The 22,194-nt window shown below is 35.4% G+C and overlaps 1 protein-coding gene and 1 long non-coding RNA gene across 2 annotated transcripts in view; both read right to left on the bottom strand.

Annotated features, from left to right (window-relative positions):
• LOC133519612 (cardioacceleratory peptide receptor-like) overlaps positions 1 to 22,194 on the bottom strand; it is an 84,038-nt gene that overhangs the window by 23,235 nt on the left and 38,609 nt on the right. Inside the window, exons 3-4 of the mRNA XM_061853648.1 lie at positions 14,058 to 14,161; positions 11,281 to 11,374 (exon numbers count right to left, since the gene is read on the bottom strand). Coding sequence (XP_061709632.1) covers positions 11,281 to 11,374; positions 14,058 to 14,161 — 198 coding nt within the window. The remainder of the gene's footprint in view (positions 1 to 11,280; positions 11,375 to 14,057; positions 14,162 to 22,194) is intronic.
• Positions 498 to 8,034, bottom strand: LOC133519618 (uncharacterized). The gene is made up of 2 exons (XR_009799645.1): positions 6,085 to 8,034; positions 498 to 771 (listed from the first exon to the last, which is right to left on the bottom strand). It is a non-coding gene; the product is annotated as an uncharacterized LOC133519618 (long non-coding RNA).

The following is a 22,194-nucleotide window of genomic DNA, read 5'->3' as shown; positions in this document are numbered from 1 at the left end:
AAGATCTGGTGTCCGAGCCGGACGTCATTGGATGTTTATAAATATTTCTTTGAAATTCGCTGAGGTCCACCCGCCATCTAGACGCCAGATGTCAATGCCGAGTGCGACCGCCCTTAAAGCGGTGTATTATCTCTAGTCTCTCCAATATGTTCTCCTGGTGGGTCCACGGGGTTTATTTAGCGGGTCTACGTGTACCTAATTATTTTTACCATGGGCCGACCATGAACACGATTCTATTTTGAAAACGTTGCCTGCGTAGCTACTTCAGTCTTAGGCGGTATATACTCTACACCACGTTCACAAAAGATTGATATTTTAGGTAAAAACTCACATTTCGCTATATTTGTCCATAATAAATACTAATTCAAAAACTACTGTAGGGCCTAAAATCTTCTGTGATAGTAATGTAGAAATAAATACTGTTGACAGGCGGTCAACGGTATTTAGTACAATAATTACACTGAAACAATTCGTATAGAATACAGAACCTATGAATAATATATATCTAGAGAATCTAACTTTAATGCAATAATATAATTGAACAAAAGAAATACATTAGTACGAGTAGTACGATCAACCTATATGTCTATTTTTAATAGTCTTAATGTTCGTGTATCGGTTCTGTATTCTATGGCCATTAATTATGCTTTATTTTTCAACTTTCTTTGACTACACACAAGTACACATTATATTTGCTTTTTTCTTGAACTTTATCTTGCCCATGTTCGATTCTTCTTATGTCGATGCATCCTCATTATTTCCGTATGGTTTCTGAAAATACAATAACAGTTTTTGTATTGTTTTCTAATACCTATGTTTGAAGTCGGTTTCCTATTTTTAAGAGAAGTTTTTTTTTCATGTAAGTACCGTCAAGTGGGGTAAATTAGAGCAGATGGGATACCTATCGACAATTATGTCAATAAACAGTTTTACGTTCCATCAAGAATTGAGAGGTTGCCTCAATTCCTCATGGAACCCATGATGTAAGCTAGACCTTTACACAAATATTCCTTAAACCTCGTTAAGCAAGTAGCTTCTTTACAAACATAACAAAGAAGACAAATCGTCTAGCGTGAAATACGCATCGTTAAAGAGTTATTTTCTGGTCCTGATCAGAAGTTCCACTTCTTCAAATAGCACTTTTTTGAATGGCAATGCCTGGTCTGATGATGAAACTAAAAAACGCCTATAAGATTTGGGGAGTTCCCTTAATTCCTCGTAGTTTTGTCAAAAATAGGACCATCTTGGAACTATATACCCACTTTCAAACGATAACTAATTTTCAACATTGGTTCAGAAAGTTTTTGAAGTCGGTCAAAAAGTAGTATCTTTACAATACTTTCCTTTTACTAAGAAGGGATGACTACTACAATTTGCTTACTAAGTAAGTACTTACTTACTATTAGTATCAGATTGGAGTCGACTCGAGAGTCGATAAAATGGGCGTCGCTACCCTTTCCGGGTGGGGGGGATTTCACCGCATGAAAAAGAGACACATATAGTGAGTTCTTACTGTTCTACCAAACTACATATATAAAGTAGTCGTACTTTTTGAGTCAAATTAGTTTAATTCTAAAGGTGCGACGTAATGGCCTGAAGCCCGCTCTTAGCATACCTAGTTATACTATTTGATGGATATTGGTGTCAATTTATAATACGTTTAATTATTCATTGTCTTTACCTAATTATCTTTACCTTTTGCCGACCGGTTTGGCCTAGTGGGTAGTGACCCTGCCTATGAAGTATGAAGCCGATGGTCCCGAGTTTGAATCGCGTAAGGGCATTTCTTTGTGTGATGAATACAGATATTTGTTCCTAAGGCATGCGTGTTTTCTATGTATATACGTAAATATATATTTATCTAAATAAGTATGTTTAACGTCGCCTAGTACCCATAGTACAAGCTTTGATTAGTTTGGGGCCAATCTGTGTAAGATTGTCCCTACCTATTTATTTATTTATTACCTAACGTAACCTACATCAGGTAATGAAAGCATTTTATTTTTGTAAGGGTAACAGTTTTGTTGGGATATAAAATGGTTAATGATAAAAACTAATACTTTTACCAGCATTTTAACTTTATATTCATGCATTCGAAACCTATACATTTATGACAATAACTTTTGCAAGACGATAAGATTTTTTATTCACAATAACTTGTCCGTATTCGAACTGTCTGGCTACCCGGCTGGCCGTGGCTGTGTACCCGGATTTTATACTCTGAAACTGGAACTAGTGACAGATAAGAGTCGATTGATGTTTTTTTTAAAGACACTTATACTTAAATAGAATTACTTACCTATGTTTAATTAAAAGAAAGACTACTTATACATAATAATCCTTACAGTTTTAACCTATTTAACCTACCTACCTACCTACTTTTAATATTAGCAGTTCGGTTCACTTACTAGAAATACCTGTTCTAAGAATAATGAAAAAGAAAGAAGAGTAATAAAAATAAAGAATCTGGAAGTCGTTGAGGTGTTCCGTTCTTCATCAGCAATTCTACTTCAACAAATTTCACTTTATTGAGTAAAAATGCTTGTAATATTGATGAAAATCCTAAAATGACTATATGTATGCCTATCCTATACAATATGAGAAGCTCCTTCGGTTTCTCGTAGAACCTATCATCAGAACTGGACCTTGACACAAATGTTCCTTAAAAGCCTTACATGCTATAAACGAAATAAAATAAAAAACACGCCTAAGGTAAAATACTTGTCGTTGAAGAGTTTCATTTTGCTCAATATCAGCAATTTCACTTCATCAAATGTCACTTGTTCAAATAAAAAAAACTTGATATATTGACGAAAATCCTCAATTCCTCCCAATTGTGAATTCAAATCGATTTAAAATCCTCAATTCCTCATTGAATCCATCATCATAACTGGACCTTGACACAAATGTTTCCTAAGAACCTAGCTTGCTACAAACTTAACAAAGAATAAGAATCGCGCGCGTTGAAGAGTTCCGTTCTGGTCAATATCACTAACTTGTTTAAATAAAAATGCTTGATATGTTGACGAGAATCCAAACATTACTGTATGTATTGTATGCCTATAAGATTTGAGGAATTTCTTCGATTTCTCATGGAACCCATCCTCAGAACTAGACCTTATGACACAAATGTCTTCAAGAACTTTACTTGCTACAAAATAAACAAATAAAACATATCGCGCGCGAATTGGCGAGTTCCATTTTGGCCAGCATCAGCTGTTGCATTTCGTCAAATGTCACTTTTTAATAAAAATGCTTGATATGTAAATAAAAATCCAGAAATTATAAGATGTCAGGAATTCCCTCGATTATTTATGAAACCCATCATCAGAACTGAACATTGATATAAATACACCTTAAGAACGTTACTTGCTACAAGCTTAATAAAGAATACAAAACGCGTGCGTTAAAAAGTTCCGTTCTGGACAACATCAGCAGTTCCACTTGATCAAATATAACTTTTTTTAAATAAAACACCTAGAGATATTGATGAAAAAAAAAACTATATGTATTTCTATAAGGTTTGAGGTGTCCATCATCAGACCTAGACACTAGACACTGGTGTCTACCACAGATATTTCTTAAGAACCTTACTTTCTACAAACTTAAAAGTTCCGAGGAATTGTTCGGATTAATCTCTGCCGCCTCTTTCCGTCACCGCTTTACGCTACATCATTTATATCTTCACCACTTAGATGGTTGGCAATCCTCAACTGTGCATTTCTCTAGAAACTTCCTGCCTCATACAGCTAAACTATGAAATGATCTGTCGCATGCGGTATTTCCGGCCCAATACGATCTTTCAAACTTTAAGGAAAGAGCGTGTTCCTATCTTAAATGCCGGCACCGCACTTACAATCCCTAAGGTGTAACAGATGTCCATGGCCAGCGGTAATTGCTTACCATCAGTTGATTCGTCTGCTAGTTTGCCTCTTATATCACAACAAACAAAAAAAGAAAAAATCTCACGCGTTGAAGAGTTCCGTTTTAGTCAACATCACTAGTTCCACTTCATCAAATGCCACTAATGTGAATAAAAAAAGCTAAAGATATTGATGAAAATCCAAAATGACTATATTCCTATAAGAATTGAGGAGAATGAGGAGTTCCCTCGCTTTCTCATGAAACACATCATCAGAACTGTACTTCGACAAAAATGTTTCTTGAGAACCTTACTCGCTACAAACTTAACAACGAAGAAAAATTGCGCGCGTTGGAGTTCCGTTTTGGTCAACATCAGTAGTTCCACATCATCAAATGTCACTTTTGTGAATAAGACTTGATAATATGTTGATGAAAATCCAATAAGTACTATATATATACCTATAACATTTAAGAAATTCCCTCGATTCTTCATGGGACCCATCATCAGACCTTTACCTTGACACGAATGTTCCTAAAAACCTTAGTACTTAAAACTTACTTGCTACAAACTTAACTAATAAAACAAATCGCGCGTGAGTTGGCGAGCTCCATTCTGGTCAACATCAGCTGTTACACTTAGTCAAATGACAATTTTTTAATAAAAATGCTTGATATGTAAATAAAATCCCAGAAATTATTACATGTATGCCTATAAGATTTTAGGAATTCCCTCGATTCTTCATGAAACCCATCATCAGAACTGTACTTTGACAAAAATGTTTCTTAAGAACCTTACTTGCTACAAACTTAACGAAGAAAAATTACACGGTTTGGAGTTCCGTTCTGGTCAACATCAGTAGTTCCACATCATCATATGTCACTTTTGTGAATAAAAGTTGATAATATGTTGATGAAAATCCAATAAGTACTACATATATGCCTATAGCATTTAAGAAATTCCCTCGATTCTTCATGGGACCCATCATCAGACCTTTACCTTGACACAAATGTTCCTAGAAACCTTAATACTTAAAACTTACTTGCTACAAACTTAACTAATAAAACAAATCGCGCGCGAGTTGGTGAGTTCCATTCTGGTCAACATCAGCTGTTACTTTTAGTCAAATGACACTTTTTTAATAATAATGCTTGATATGTAAATAAAATCCCAGAAATTATTACATGTATGCCTAAAAGATTTTAGGAATTCCCTCGATTCTTCATGAAACCCATCATCAGAACTGGACATTGATGTATTAAGTACACCTTAAGAACCTTACTCACTACAAGCTTAATAAAGAATACAAAACGTGTGCGTTGAAAAGTTCCGTTCTGGAACATATCAGCAGTTCCACTTGATTAAATGTAGCTTTTTTTTTAATAAAACGCCCAAAGATATTGATGTAAATCCAAAAAAAACTATATGTATTTCTATAAGGTTTGAGGTAATCAGACCTGGATCTAGACACAGATGTTTTTTAACAACCTTACTTTCTACAAACTTATCAGGACAAATCTATTACGGCGAGTGTTCCATCGAATTGCTCGGATTAATCCTTGCCGCCTCTTTTCGTCATCGCTCTACGCTACAACATTTTTATTTTCACCACTTAGATGGTTGGCAGTCCTCAACTGTGCATTTCTCTAGAAACTTCCTGCCTCATACAGCTAAACTATGAAATGATCTGTTGCCTGCGGTATTTCCGGACCAATACGACATTTAAAACTTTAAGAAAACAGCGTATTCCAATCTTAAAGGCCAGCACCGAACTTACAACCCCTATGGTTTAGCAGGTGTCCATGGGCGGCGGTAATCGCTTACCATCAGGTGTGACGTCTGCTCGTTTGCCTCTTATATCATTAAAAAAAACAAAGAAGAAAAATCTCGCGCGTTCAAGAGTTCCGTTTTGGTCAACATCAATAGTTCCACTTCATTAAATGCCACTAGTGGGAATGAAAAAGCTTAAGGTATTGATGAAAATCCAAAATGACTATATGCCTATAAGATTTGAGGTGTTCCCTCGCTTCCTCATGGAACCCATCGTCAGACCTTTACCTTGACACAAAGGTTCCTAAAAACCTTGGTACTTGAAACTTACTCGCTACAAACTTAACAAAGAAGACAAATCACGCGCGTGGAAGAGTTCCGTTTCTGATCAACATCAGCAGTTCCACTTCACCAAATGTACTTACTTACCACCCATTTATTTGAAACAGTACCTAGGTACTCCATTTTGATGCCGCCAACTTGAAACTTCAATGGCCCCAGTGTCCGATGAACAACTTAAAAATGCTGAAAGTAATAACAATTATAATAAGTTGGGGAGTAGCGACCTTACACACCCGAGTGCTCCTGGGGAGTTCTGTTACCGGACATACAATAATAATAACAATAAATAAATATTATAGGGACATTCTTACACAAATTAACTGAGTCCCACGGCAAGCCGAGAAGGCTTGTTTTGTGGGTACTCATACAACGACATAATAATATATAATATACAAATACTTAAACACATAGAAAACATCCATGACTCAGGAACAAATATCTGTGCTCATCACACAAATAAATGCCCTTACCGGGATTCAAACCCAGGATCATCGACTTACTAGGCCAAACCGGTCGTGAAAAAAAGAGCAAAAAAAAAAGAAAAATATGTCAAAAGAAAATGCGATTTGGAAACGTTATTCGCCACTTAATATATATCTGGTTCACAGCATTTATTTAGTGCTGATATAATGCCTGCAATATTAACTACCCGAGTACATTAAAATATGAATAAATTATCATAAATTCAAAAGATGGTCCCTATAACAGTTCATTTTTACATGGAAAAATGGCTTTCATATAAAATGTTTGTCAGACATATTTTTGGAAGTATAGTACAATCATTAACTTAGAAATATAGGTAACATTTCACGAATAAAAATACGGTAACACATATTTTTAATTATTTTTTTAACTTATCCTACGCAAAATAGAATTGGAGAAACTGACATAGGGACTATCATTCGACACGACACGTATAGTAAAGTATGAATCCGCTCTAAGTCCCCTTACATAGACAGTGGGAAGTAAAATAATTCTTGTTCTAAAAACAATAAAATGTAAAATGATTAGGTAGGACAATCCAAACTTCTAAGGTCGCGTAGATCAGAAGTAGATATGAATTTGTTCGACAATACGATAGGAAACTTTTCAGCATTTACATAGGCGCATTTTTTTCTGGAATACTATCTAAATTGCACTTTGTATATATGCTACATTTTTTATATAATTTGGAGCCTTTATTTTCCATGGAGTCGAACGCTATATAGCAGCTATACGAGAAAAAATAATACTTTGATCTTACCTACCTCATGAATAGTGAAGATCATCAAGGAGCATACTCTCTGAGATCAATGGAATGGAGTGCCTTTCGATTGGAGAAAATTATAGCGTATTAGAAATATACTATTTTGTAATTACAATGTTGAATATTTTAAATTGCGTGTTTTGACAATTATTGTTGACAATATTACATTCAGAGTCATCTTGACATAACTTTAGAAATCCATAAACTAGTCTATACTTTTTAAAATGATGGAGTAAGACTGACGAGATTACCGCGATGTATAAATGTTTTACGTCAAGTAGAATTTTGCTTTAGAGCGACATCTGGCGTTGAGTAGAAAAGTTAAGGTGTAATTAACTACAATTAATTAACTCATTAAATGGTTTTATTTTGGTCCCTGCAACGATTTGACCCCAGTTATATTATACGAAAAATAGCTTATAAAAATACTTTTCACATGATATGCATGGCATTTGTATACACTCTTATTTCGCTGTGTATCAAGTAATTTTTAGAATGACGATTTTTTAAAACTGTTCATTGTGTCCCTTTAAATACTTTATCATTGGTGTTGATACAAAAAACATAAAGCATTTTTTATATTCTTTCGAATAAAATACGCTAAAACTTTTTATATCCCGCGTATAAGGAAATATAACTGCTTATATGCGCAACTTCTTTTTTTATATAGCTCGGTCCCTGCAAGTGGTCTAAGGTTGGTGCCATACAATAAAATAATACTACGATTAAGAGCTTTAAAACGACATATGTCTCAACAGTATACATCCATGGGACACTCCCCATACAAAAGTGCCCATTGTCCTTTGTTTAATATCAGTGAAAGAATAAGGATTAAAGTCAAATGGCGTTCTAAAAGTTTTAATCATGTGTCGAAAGATGGCAGTAAATTTACGTGGCTACATACTCGTAGTTTTCTTTGACAATCCACCTCTATTTCAAATTCTCTTTGTTAATATGCAATATTAACTTTTCCACAGATATAAAAAATATTGTGATAAAATTCTTGTTGAGATTTAAAATTGCCGCATAAATGTAAAAACTGAAAATTAGTTACCAAATAGATCGCTAGATGTCACTTTTTAAGATGCAAACTAGATAACTGTGTGTTTTTCTAAAACAATGAAGTCAAATAAATAGTATCTGTTGCAATCAAAATAAAGTGAAAGATAATAGTAAAGTGGACTTTAATGTGCAGTGTTTAAGTGCGGATTTACAACAGCCAGGTGCGAACTCAGTTTATCTTTATACTGACCCTAATTTACGGTTTTTGAACGCATCACAGGGAGTAATTTATGATACGTGTGTAGATAATAGTACATTACGATACAAGTGCGAAAAATAGGAAATTCGAAACGAGTGGTGATAAATTAAAACACGACCGAAGGGAGTGTTTTAAATCGACACGAGTTGCGAATTACCTATTCGCACATGTATCGTACAACGTTTTACAGTACATATGGCCCTTTAAATGTTCGACATAGTAACGTAATATGCTAATTTTCGCACTAGTGCGGTAAAGTAGCACCATATTTACTGTAAAATCTGTTACAGTTGTGCTATTGATATGATACGATCGCTCGCGTTTATTAGCGGGCGCGAATGCACTACGAGTGCATGGGTTTGATGCGCGCGTATGGGTTTCATGAAAAAAAAATTTTTGAGTTTCAGTTCTAAGTATGGGGAACCCCCAAAATTTATTGTTTTTTTTTCTATTTTTGTGTGAAAATCTTAATGCGTATCATAGAATACATCTACTTACCAAGTTTGAACAGTATAGTTCTTATAGTTTCGGAAAAAAGTGGCTGTGACATAAACGGACAGACAGACGGACATGACGAATCTATAAGGGTTTCGTTTTTTGCCATTTGGCTACGGAACCCTAAAAAAGATAATAGATAGGTGAAAGGCAGACCAGTTGTGTAAAATTAAATGTGTTAACTCAACTGGTTTGTGAAATCAAATAAACACTATAAATTTCGCAGAGCTCAGGAAAAGTAAACTGAATACCTATTTATTCTGCGGTTTCGTTGGCTTGTTGGTTACATTAAACAGTAATGCTTATTCTACTGTAACCACAGCGATTCTACAATTGATTACATTTAAAATGGGTCAAAATATTCAAATCTATCGCAACATAGGTATAAAAACGGTAATTTTAGACATACCTTATACCTTTGTGTATATTAGAACGTATTAAGTATTTAATTTTTAACACGCTTTTATTAGGTCGACCTGTATGTAACTATGTAATGGAATCTAAGGTAACTAATTTAACCATCTTATAAGGATCAAAAAAATTAAAATTGGAGGCTGTATGTAGTTCTGATGACAATACAATAATATGGTACTGTCGAACTGATCTGATGATGGAGCCGGAAGATATGAACTGGAACTTCATGATGGAACATCGTATCATAGCTGTGTTTGGATTTGTTAGAAAGGTCTTGTAATGAACTTTGACCACGATTAGGTTTCAAGGTCTGATGTAGAAACCGGAAGATAGGCACTGGTATTCCATGATGGAATATCGTAACATAGTCGCGTTTGCACTTGTGAGAAAGGTCACATAATGGACTTTGAACACGAAAGCGTTTTGTTAAGAGCTGTTTTTCTGGCCCACCATCTACAGAAACACCAACTGGTGAGCAAAAAAATGGTAGCCCTCATTGTATAACGTTACCCTGCATACCATAAGCAGTATAATTTTAGTATACAATGATGAGATGTGGCTAAAGGATCACAAGAAAATATTTTGAACAGAAGTGGACATTCAGGGTAATTGAGATAAAAGGCAAAAAGGGTTATTTTGATGATGACATTGACATATTAAGTACATAGTAGTTATGTATTCTGTAGAACTAGTTTTAAGATTGTTAGCTTAACAGTCTCTTGACGTGAAACATGTATTTCATACAAATTTTTTTTTTATTCTTTGACATTTGGAGAACCTTTACACCTCCAAATCTTATTAATGTCATTATTATTGTGTATTATTATTTTTCTCAGACACAGTATTAATGTATTAACCGTGGAGGCTATACGTCTCTGTCATATTGTATAATATACTTGACTTGGTACATACTAGTTATGTACAGAATGTAGCATTAGTTTATGAGACTGCTAGTTTAACAGTCCAGACGCGGTTTATTTATTTAGTATAAATTTTATTTTGACACTTGGAGAGACTTTACACCTCCAAATTTTATTAGTATTAGTACTCTGACATTGGGGACCTTTTACATTTCCAGATTTAATGTGTTTTTAACACTAGAGACTATACATCTCTATTGTATTGTAGTAATTATTTATTTTAAGATTATTATAAGTAATGTAATGTTTACCCAGGTATTGGCTGTTGTATTTATAAATGTTGTTATGTATTTTTCATGTCACTATATGATGTTACTATAAATGTTGTATTGACTCGTAAAAGAGCCCTTGAGGCCTACTTGCAGAATAAAATTTTGAATTTTGAATTTTAATTTTGAATTTTGAAAACCTGCATGCCCCCTTAGGCCCCCACCTAAGAAGGAAGAATAGCTTTGCGATCCTTACAAAATAACGGTACTTTTTCTACGAAATTTCCATTTCGGAAGAAAACGGTTTCCACTAACTAAATCTTAACAAATCACTTTGATTTTCAGGTCGATCACGTCAGCATAATATATTCTAGGGTTATAAGTTTCGGTTTAAAAAAAAATTTTGCAAAGTTAAAAAAGGAAACCTATAAATCTAGTTATTCATTGTGTCAATAACATGCAAAAAAAAAACATGGAAAATGGAAAATATTTAGTTGTGGAAAAATGTATAATATCGTATTATTGGTGATGGCATCGCACCGTGCTCAGTGCGACCAACATGAAAGAAAAACAAAACAATCGTATAGAATAAATTTAGTTTTCCACGAACACAACCACTTGCACTTGTCCACGCTTTCTTGCTGCAGCTAGCGCGAGCAGCAACTTGTGAAACTAAAACCGCGCGTTACTTTGAAGTGTCTAAAATTCAACAGGGTAGGGTCTAAGATAAAGAAATTGTAGGGAATAATGGTTTTACTTACAACTGCCCGAGAAGTTCATAGGATTGGTGATGGCGTCACAGCGGTCTATGCTCAGTGCGACCAGCACGTAGGTTGACGCGTACATCACCACCGCCTGCAACAAAAACACTTTTAAGGTACCGTTCGGAATCACACTGCACCAACATTACTGCAGTATTGCAGCGCGCCATTGCTTCGACTCCAAAGATCCGGGCAGTAACATTGACTTCCATTCGGCAGTAATGTCAAAAAGGTAATTTTGTCAAGAAATTTATATCAAATGTGAGACTTGACGTATGGCTTCTCTTCTACACGCTTCATTGTGGATCTGTTCTTTTCGTCGCATTCTGTCTTCCCAACTCATTTTTATTTTCAATTTATGTTGGTCAATAAATCAGTCTACGGCCTCTGTTTCATTCCACATCGCCAAGTCAGGTAAGGGACATCATTCGAACGCTGCCAATGTTGACTTTAACCTTTTCGACGCCGTGTCAAACACAAAACCTGTCACTCGGAAGCCACGTCACCGAAGTGTAAAACTGAAATTGAACTGCATATACACGTTGGTATATGTTGCTCTTTGGTCTGTGATGGATTAATCCGTCTTCGGTGTTGGATCTACGGTGCGGAAATATCCGACATTGGCGTCAAAAAGGTTAATAATACATCTGTGACAAAGAAATAAATTGAGCGCCTCGAGCGTTTTCTGTTTTTTGATATACGGTTGACGCCATATATTACGGACTGCAGTGTTACATTGAAAGGTAGCATTTCTATAGAAAATAATGTTGAGTACGGCCTATTGAACCCGATAGATACAAAAAACCGTAAGCAATAAATAAACTTAAAGTGAATCAAAAACCTTTATTGAATGATTATTATATTTTATCAACTTTGCGAAGTTATCAACTCAAACTTACATAATTGATCCGGTACTAAGGAAACAATATCGAGTTTCAAAGAGTTTCAATACTAAACAACTCGATATTGCAGGAGTATACTTTTGGAAAGGACAACATAATAAAGGACTTGAACCCGCAACGTACGCAATCTGTGCGTTTGCTCTTAACCAATTGAGCCACCCCAAAGGCGTGTATACCTAAGGGAAGGAATGGAAAGATTTGCGAGGTTCTGGTAGGCTTCCGTAGCTCAATTGGTTAAGAGGCTGTCAATACCTAAAGCGCGCACACTGTCTATTTATATCGGAGTAAATGAGATAGCACTGTCGCATGTTACTGGGCCTGGGCAAGGGCATAATAAGAAAAATATTTAAATAAAAAAAGTGGATTATTAGTGTAATATTTTACTCAACCACGGTTTAGATATAAATGTTTTGAAATTGTGATTTTAATTGCAGACCCATAAGTCAAAACAATAAAGACATAAAACCGTTTAATTGTGATTTTAAGACCAATCTTTGCAATTATTTTCTATCGAGCCGATTTCGTTAAAACATGTATCGAGTACAACCACGGTCTTTGAAATATAATTAATATGAGGCATTGTACCAAGGATGCTGGCGGCATTTCCTCGTTGTATCGCAATACTGATACGTTGTGCGAAGAAGCCGCCAGCTCTTCGGTCACCAGTTACGTCAAAATTTCAGTATTGCGATACAACGAGGAAATGCCGCCAGCATCGTTGGTACAATGCCTCAAGGGCCTATTTTAGATATAAGCTAGTTATAGTAATCATCTGTATATATCCATTATGTATATTCTTATTGTCAATAAATAGAATATCTTATTAATTTGAACATATATTTTTCTTACTTGACTAAAACAAATAGTATTTCTTAAAAAAACTGTTTAAGTTTTAAGTTTCAAGGACATTGGGTGTTGACAGCCTCTTAAGAGCAAACGTACGGATTGCGGAGGTTGCGGGTTCTGCCGGAAGCGTAACTTTTTAATTTTTTTTTGCTTTAATATAAAATTTGGAGAATTGCTTGCAGACGTATCTGCTTGTTAAAAAATTACTTTGAATAAATTAACTGGTACATGTTATTGTTATCGTTTTTACCATGAAATCTCCATTTCAATCGGTTTTCATAAAAAAATGCAAGGAAAACGGGATATATTTTATTTACCTATTTTTAAAATGAATAAGATGAATAGGAATAAAAGCTTTGATCATATCGTAAGCGTGTTCAAAAGAAATGATCCTATCGGCTGCGCCAGTCTATCAGTACGTCAATGCGGAAATCAAGTTTTCTTGTAATTGAATGAACATATTTTTTCTCGGATTTTGCCGAAATATTTATGTCTGAAGGTACTAATAAAATAAATGTCACACACAAAGGAAAAAAGAACCAGGGCTTCGAGTGTCCAGGTCTGGTGGAATCTAACCAGCGTCCTCCGTTTACGCAACACGGCCACCTGAGCTTGGTGACTTGGTTCGAAATTTAAAAGTATATGACAATTTCCGAAGGCTTGTGGCGTCCCCTGTCGATCCCTAAGGTAGGACACAGACACTCACATTGAATGCCTTAGTCATTTTTCCTTTTTATATGACAGTTATTTAATTTTTGATTTAAATAGTACCCTAGTTTCCCACGAAACTAAAATATTTTTATTCGTATGCAGTTCAAAAAATATTATAATGCTTGCTAGCAACGAGATCTCTTCACTAGCCCTTAAAAATGGCGGTTCCGGTGATCCAGTTTGCGCTCAGTTTCTACTTATTCATGTCCAAAAAAAAGTTCATCAACTAGCGAGGATATTTAATAAACACGAATAAAAATTTACTTGTTAGAGCTCGAATTTTGTCTCGAAATTATGACCGATGGGAAACTTTCTTACCTGCAGAAATTTTACGAATTTGCACATAAATTCCCCGGCGAGCCACGCTATTGTATGCTTTTGGACGATGTCTGCGAACACCAGCACGAGGCCCACGAAAAGATCTGTGGACAAATTAAAAATATAAATTAAAGTCGAAGTATGTCCTAGATAAAATATGGAACGAAATATAGAATGAATTAAAAAGTGGAAAAATTATTGCTGTGGGTGAGACTTGAACTCGAGGACTCTGGATCGATACTCCAGCGCTCTGCCATTTGAGCTACCAAGACCTCATCCATAGCCAGAAAATATTTCCCACCATATCGGTCTAGGGGACATGTACCATAAGAGAGTTACTCTTCTCAACTTCTTTCTAAAAAAAAGAAAAAAATAATGATTATTTATAGTTTATTTTCAAGTTGTTTTTAATTTAAACTTTAAGGCCTAATTTTACTGTTTATTTTATTTTTATTTCATTTATTTGGAAAGCAAACAGAAATAAGTGAGCAGGAGATACGGTTTCAAATACACACAAAGGACATTCACGATATTTATTTCATTTATATGCTTGTTTTTATATAACTTGTTGTTAGTTTGATCAATCCCATTCAATTCAATAATTCCATATAACATTACATTCAAAATAAATTAACTGAAATAACAATATAAATTACGAATAAAATTAAAAATGTTAGTAACGATAGGTAAATTCGTAAGAAACTATGTTAGTAAATAAATTGGTAAAATTAATTAAAATTACAATTACATATCCATTCAAAATTTTAAATAAATATTTCATTACTGCGCTATGGAGCTGAATCCACTGCTTCAGTATGGAGGTTCCCACCTCCATACTGAAGCAGTGGATTCAGTATTGGAGTTTATATAAATGATTATTGTATTATTCCCACCTCTCGAATAATACAATAATCATTTATATAAACACAATAAACATTTATTTCGCACTGGAACGTTCTAATCACGATATATCTAAATGGCAGTAATGTTACCCGCGTCAACGCTGCACTAGTAACGTTGGAATCTTATCACGACATATCTAAATGGCAGTAATATAACCCGCGTCAACGCTGCACTAGTAATGTTGGAACGTTCTAATCACGAGACATATCTAAATGGCAATAATATAACCCGCGTCAACACTGCACTAGTAACGTTGCAACGTCAACTGTCGTCATCATCTGAATGTAACCTTAAAGTACCGTTCAGATTGAGATTGGTCCAGCATTACTGCTGAAGTATTGAGGCGAGACATTGCTGTCGACTGCATTCCTGCCGCAAATGTCAAAATTCCGGGCGGTCGGCAGTCAGGAGCATATATCGTCAGTCATTGCCTCCCGGCTGACACTTCGTCAGATGATAATTTACATAAATGCTCTTGTTAATTAGAAAAATCGTCAGCCGGTTGTATCGCGGTGGAAAGACCGTCCGCTGGTCACATGAACATGCAAATAATAAGCGCTTTACCTTTTTATCAAACGGGAGGCGATGACTAATAAATTTTACGTGTTTCGGTGGCTGCCAATCCTCAATCCACCAACGGAGCAGCAGCTGACGTCCACGAGGGTTTAACCTACATAGCCGATAACCACTATACGAGTTATTGCGCGAGAGGCGATAGGTCATAGAAATCTCTTCCTAGCTCGCAGGCTATAATGTAGTCGACAGCAATGTCGCGCCGCAGTAATGCTGTTGTAGTTAAATGTTCATAATTTACTCTTGGATTGACCGTACCTAACTAAACTTTACGAACAAGGGTCCAGTAAGATCCTCTTTATTTTTATCCCTGAAAATTTTGTTTGCAATGCTTACAAAATTATACACTAACTTTTGTCGTAAACCTTGTACAAAATGATTCGAGTTTTTAAGAACATCCCTAACCATCTTGAACCAAGAAAGTAAAGAATTTACTTTTAATTGCATGAGATTCTTTTTTTGCCTTGAGCAAAAGTAGCTAAACATTTTTAAGTTTATTTCGTAGCATACAAAATAATCTTTTAAAAAAAGTCATTGTTGACCCGCCGTTTAAAACATCAGCTTCATTTGGGTTGATTTTTATTTAGCTGTCGTTTTTCTTGTCGTCAGAATTAGATAAAATTTGGTGGATATTTTCTTGAGTTCTCTATACAAAGGGTAATGGAAGCAAGCAACTCCAGAGGAGTTACATGCGCGTTGCCGACCCTAAGACTCGGCACCCTCGTTGAGCTCTGGCAACCTTACTCACCGGCAGAAACACAACGCTATGAGTAGGGTCTAGTGTTATTTGGCTGCGTCATAAGCCTCTCTTCTAGAGATACTTTTTTTACGCTGTATTTTTTACACGTGCGTGTCACAAATGTAAGAACCGGACAAGTGCGAGTCGGACTCGCCCACCGAGGGTTCCGTACGAATTTAACTTTTTTTACTAATTTATAGTTTTCGGATTTTTTCCTGTATTTGTAGTTTAGTGATATTACTTGCCGAATTTCATGCTCTAGGTCAACGGAAAGTAGGATATACAGTTTTTGCGGCGTAAACGACCGTATCTTTTTTTTAGGTTAACTTGAAAGTTTGATTTTTACAGTCTCAACGGACTGTAGATCTGAGTATATGGTTTTAATTTCAATTCAATACCTCCACGCGATCCTGAGATAAAGAGTTTTGACAGACAAACAGACGGATAGACGGACAACAAAGTGATCCTACAAGGGTTCCATTTTTTCCTTTGAGGTACGGAACCCTAAAAATGAGTACCTATTCTATAAAGCTCCCTTAATTTTAATATTTATTTTCCTTCCACATTGCAACATCAATCTTATTATGTTATTATACGTTAGCAAATCTTCAAGATTTCAAAAGATTAAAAACATGGCTGACATATTTTTCCATTCATCTTATAAGCACCAAAATATTAACCTTATTAAAATGAAAAGGTAACTTCCTATTTAATGTATACTCATGTATGTATGAACGTGAAAAGAATGTATTTATGTACCTATGTAAAGTAATGTATGCTATACATGTAGAATATACATTCAGGCAATAGATTACAAATAACAGACTCCGCGTTACGAAACTTTTACTACGTCCATAACAACGGGTATGTTCCTAAACTACTTCCCAAAGAAAGGTATAAGCATTGTGAAGGTCATCGCGCGTTGTGTAGTAGGGCACAGCACAGCGGATGTTATTCCAGATCTAAAGCAGAGCCCATTTGTGGAAGTACCTCTACCTTACAGAAAACCGCAGCCAAATAACACTAGACCCTACTCTGAGTGTGGTGTTCCTGCCGGTGTGTGAGATTACTAGAGCTCAATCAGAACGGCAATGAGTAGCGGAATCATTGACAATAGATGTTGCGACGAACGAACTCTATTCCTTCTCAACTCCTTCTGCTTGTAATATTAGTTGTAAATTGTTGAGAAATACAATTTTCGTCAGTCGCGACACCTGAGACATCTAGGGTCAAGTACCAGTACTGATAATTCCGAACTCGATGCTACATGTCGACTACGAAAACAATAAGCGTTTTGGTATTAAAACTGATGTATTGGGAGCACTCTATGTTTACTTCTTATTTTTCTATAGTCTTTATAGTATATCCAGCAAACGAGCAGAGGAACTGCCTAATGGGAAGCGGTCATCATCGCCTGTGGACATAAGCAACATCATAGGAGCCAGTTAAGCGTTGCCGACCCTTTAGAACCCTAAACACCCGCTTCTTGAAGAATCCCATGTCGTAGCGCAAAGGAAATACCTCAGAAGGCAACTCATTCCACATTCTGCACGTTCTAGGAAGAAACGAGAGAGATGCTCGCCGCTATCATTGGTGTGCCATGTATCTAAGAAGTGAGGATGAGCTTTGCTCCTTTGGCGGGAGGTGCGGTGATAAAAACGTGACGATGACACCAATTCAAAAAGTTGTTCGGAGCATTCACCATTATACATACGGTCTATTGTACAACTTGAAATAAAATGAAACGTTGGTGGTTGGCGCTTATGCTATTACAAACAACGCCCGAATACCAATGCGGTACTATGCGATGGTAAACGCCGACGACCATAAGATAATTTTACCTTTTTTTGTATACTACGTTGGTGGCAAACAAGCATACGGCCTGCCTGATGGTAATTATCATTTAATAAATTTAAGAATCATGTAAAGCGTAAACTTATTTCTAAAGCTTATTATACCACACAAGACTACATGAATGATAAAACAACGTGGGATTAATTGTGATTCGAAATGATTAATTATTTATTATATTTGAATAATTATGATGAAATAGATATTCTAATGCATGTTGTTGTTTTTATTTTATTTGTTTGACATTTAGAATTTATTCTAGAAACATTCTAGACTAGTATTTTTTATACAATTGTTTTTTTTTATATGACGATATTTTTTGAATTTCTTATTATTAAATTTGATCTATGAATTATATTCATTAGTATTATATATGGAATAATATTTACACCAATAAATTGCTCTGATAATTAGCTTATGATAATTATATGTAATACTGTCTTACTATTCATAAGTGCTTATTGCTAGGCCTACATTAATAAAGTATATTTGAACTTGAACTTGAACTTGCAGTCTTCGTAGCCTATGTACGTCACAAACCTACCCTACCCGTAGAACGTCACAAACCACTTAGTAAGTGATCTGCAATTGAGTTATACTAAAAACAGGAAGAAAAATGGGTCCGGATGCCGATTGTGATGTGAACTTTTGATTTGTGACTCAATTGAGACTCAGGAAGGAAACCATTGATCTTATCTTATCAGTACGAGACAAATGAAAAAGATAATTAATTTTTTGTAGACAGGCCTCAGGCAGAGATTCTTATTACTTTAGAAGGAACTTTATTTTTATCCATAAAAGCAATTTAATAAAACAAAGGAGCCAATATATTGAACGAGTGCGCGGCAGTGGCAACAGCATGTTAAGGTGTATGGCCGAGTATCTTGACTGCCCGCTAAGATATTGGATTGATGTCAAGTAGCCCAAAAGTCGGGGTATTTGTAAGTAGTTTTATGTTTTTTTTAAGTACATTTTTGGATTGATAAATCAATTCTCTTCAACCTTTAGGCTGTTAAGACTATTTTTACTAACACATGGATAGATTATATTCAAAGAGAGGTATGGGCATTGTGAATGTCATCTCGCTTAGTGTGGTAGGGCACAGCACAGCAGATGTCATTCCAGATCTAGAGCGGAGCCCAACTGGGGAAGTACCTCCACCTTACAGAAAACCGCAGCCAAATAACACTAGACCCTACTCATCGTGTTGTGTTCCTGCCGGTGAGTAAGGTTGCCAGAGCTCAACGAGGGGGGAATGCAAGGGTCGGCAACGCGCATGTGATTCCTCTGGAGTTGCAGGCGTACATACGCTACGGAGACTGCTTACCATCAGGCGGGCCGTATGCTTGTCTGCCACCGACGTAGTATAAAAAAAAATATGTTGGTCCGAAATAAATATATTTTTTTTATTACAGTACAGTACACTAGAACTTCGATAGCACGAATATCAAGGAATACACGAAAAATTTTACTCGTATTAAAGAGGTTTCGAGTTACAGAGGTAAAAGAAATGAAAAAATCGTATTTGAAAGGTAATTATACAAACGCGTAAAATAGAATACAATGGAATCATTTATAGCATGTCACAAACCAGTTGTAAAGGTGGTACATATTATGTGGTTAGTTGCGTGACGCCCTGTAAGGACACAGCAATATTAATATTACAGATAACTTAAAACTAAACAACTTAACAGCTTTAAACAATTTACATAAATAGATATTATAAAAGTAATTTAATTTTAATTTTCGTTAAAGTAATCTTTCACTTCTCATTGTAAAACACTTACTAATAACTTAATAAGGAAGTTTTAGAAATACACAACAGTTTTACTATTGTATTGTATTGTATTGTATTTATTTATTGTATACATGTACAGTAATGCATCAGGATACATGGTGTTAAATATAATTTCTTAGGAATAGTACATGCTACCCTGTGAGGGCATTACAATGTCTTACTTCTATACTTATACCTATGTTATGTTCTGTCCATCTTATGTTAATAATACTAATATTTAATGATATAACTTATACAATTTAATTACATACATTTAAATTTATTCTCATTTGGCACATCTAAAAGTATTTATCACATTTAATTGAATATATCTAGTTACTTTAAATCTTTATCATTAAGAAATTCGTCTATTTCGGGCCGTGAATATAAATAGTTGACGTATTGATTATTTACATATTGCCTTTAGTTTCTACATCCTACCGACGTCTTGTGTTATTCTTTCAAACATTATAAAACTCTCATCGCCCGGCACCGCTTTTAAACAATACCGTTTTAGGGTTCCGCACTTCAAAAGGAAAAGTTTTTGGTAAAAAAAAACATTTTTGGTACAAGATTTTATCGCTGACTGTATTTTTCTTTCCACAGGCAACTAATACTCATCGAGACAATTCTAAAAACCCCTAATACAAATAGGTTGCTTTATTTTATCACAGAGTTCCGGCAGCCACCTTCTGTCCTCATCATCAGATCGGCTCAATGGTATCATAATATTGCATTGTCACCCAACTTACATATGTAGGTACTTATACAAGTTTTCAGCTTGATCGGAATCCGGGAGGTGGGTCAAATTTAACTTGCAAGACTTGATTCGTACATACATAGTTACCTATACATTGCAAGTTACATAAAAGCTTGTTATAAAAAACGGAACCCTTATAAGATTACTTTTTGTCCGTCTGTCTGTCTGTCTGAAAATACCCTTTATCTCGGGTACGCGTGAAGGTCTCGTGTTGAAATTCAAACCATATACTAGTACTCAGGTTTCAATCCCTAGAGGATGTGAAAAAAACAAGCTGACGTAAACAAAAAATACGGCTGTTTATGCCGCAAAAAACGTTTATTTCGACACTCTCAAAGGAATCAAAATTTATAGGATACTTTAACGTAGAACTATGACACTTGGCAAGTAATTATTGTCTTTTACTACACGAACAGGAAAAATCTAAAAACTATACATTTGTAATATGTAATTGTATGGGTGGCCAATTTTTTTTTTAGATTTATAAATATTACACCAGTTGCAGGAAAGTTGTGGCGGAGTTGCAGGCGTACATAGGTTACGGAGACTGCTTACCATCAGGCGGACCCTATGCTTGTTTGCAGCGTACAAGACGTAGTATAAAAAAATATGTTCCTACAAAATTGTACGGAATCCTCGGTGGGCGAGTCCGACTCGCACTTGTCTGGGTTTCATAATAAACATGGTATTTTATCTGTAAAGTATTATTTATAGTTCCTTCCAATATAAAGTCCAAGAAGTAATTTAGAAGGTCGATTCTAATGTTAAAAATCTTTTATGGTTTTGATACGACCTCGATGATCATCTTGATGATAGGCGCGCATCTCACGCATGAGTTTCACTTCGTTTTCACGCACCAATCAGCGTGAGCGATTTTCAAGGTCGTATCAAAGTGTTATAACTGAAACGGGCTGTATAAAAAGTTACAAAATTGAACAAAATAATATATAAGAAAATAAATATCTAAGAAATTACTAGTGCAGGCTCTAATTTTGCCAGTTATTGACTATGCGGATGCGACTAATACCTCTCAGGAGTACCTCAATAATCTAGACCGTCTTATTAATAATAGCATACGTTTCATTTTCGGACTTCGCAAATACGACCATGTTTCTTTTTATCGCGATTAGCTAAAGTGGCTCTCCATCCGTCGTCGTAGGTCACTTAGAATCCTGAGTATTTAATTCTCCATTTTGTTCGAGCCTTCCTCTCCTGGTTATCATAAACGTAAATTCACTTTCATCACCCCCCGTCCAGGATGTGAACTCCGTTCCTTCCGTTCTCTCAAACTCTTGATTCCTTCTCACCGTACTGGATTTATATCTAGCTTTCGCCGTTGAGGCAATCCGTCTCTGGAATTCCCTCCCTCTCTTTATATTCGACAAGCCCCAAGCAACCCCGTTTTCAAACGCCTACTTCGCAAGCATCTCCTGTCAGAAGAACTTAAATAAGGTTCACCATCATGTATATGTACATATAATTATTTATATGTATTAGTCTATCCTTTATGCATAATATAAGTAGTAATCTTTAA

The sequence above is a fragment of the Cydia pomonella genome, chromosome 7 (genome assembly GCF_033807575.1).
Source record: "Cydia pomonella isolate Wapato2018A chromosome 7, ilCydPomo1, whole genome shotgun sequence".
NCBI classification, from domain to species: Eukaryota; Metazoa; Arthropoda; class Insecta; order Lepidoptera; family Tortricidae; genus Cydia; species Cydia pomonella.
Note: the sequence above shows the minus strand (reverse complement) of the source record. Positions and strands in the feature narration are given on the sequence as shown.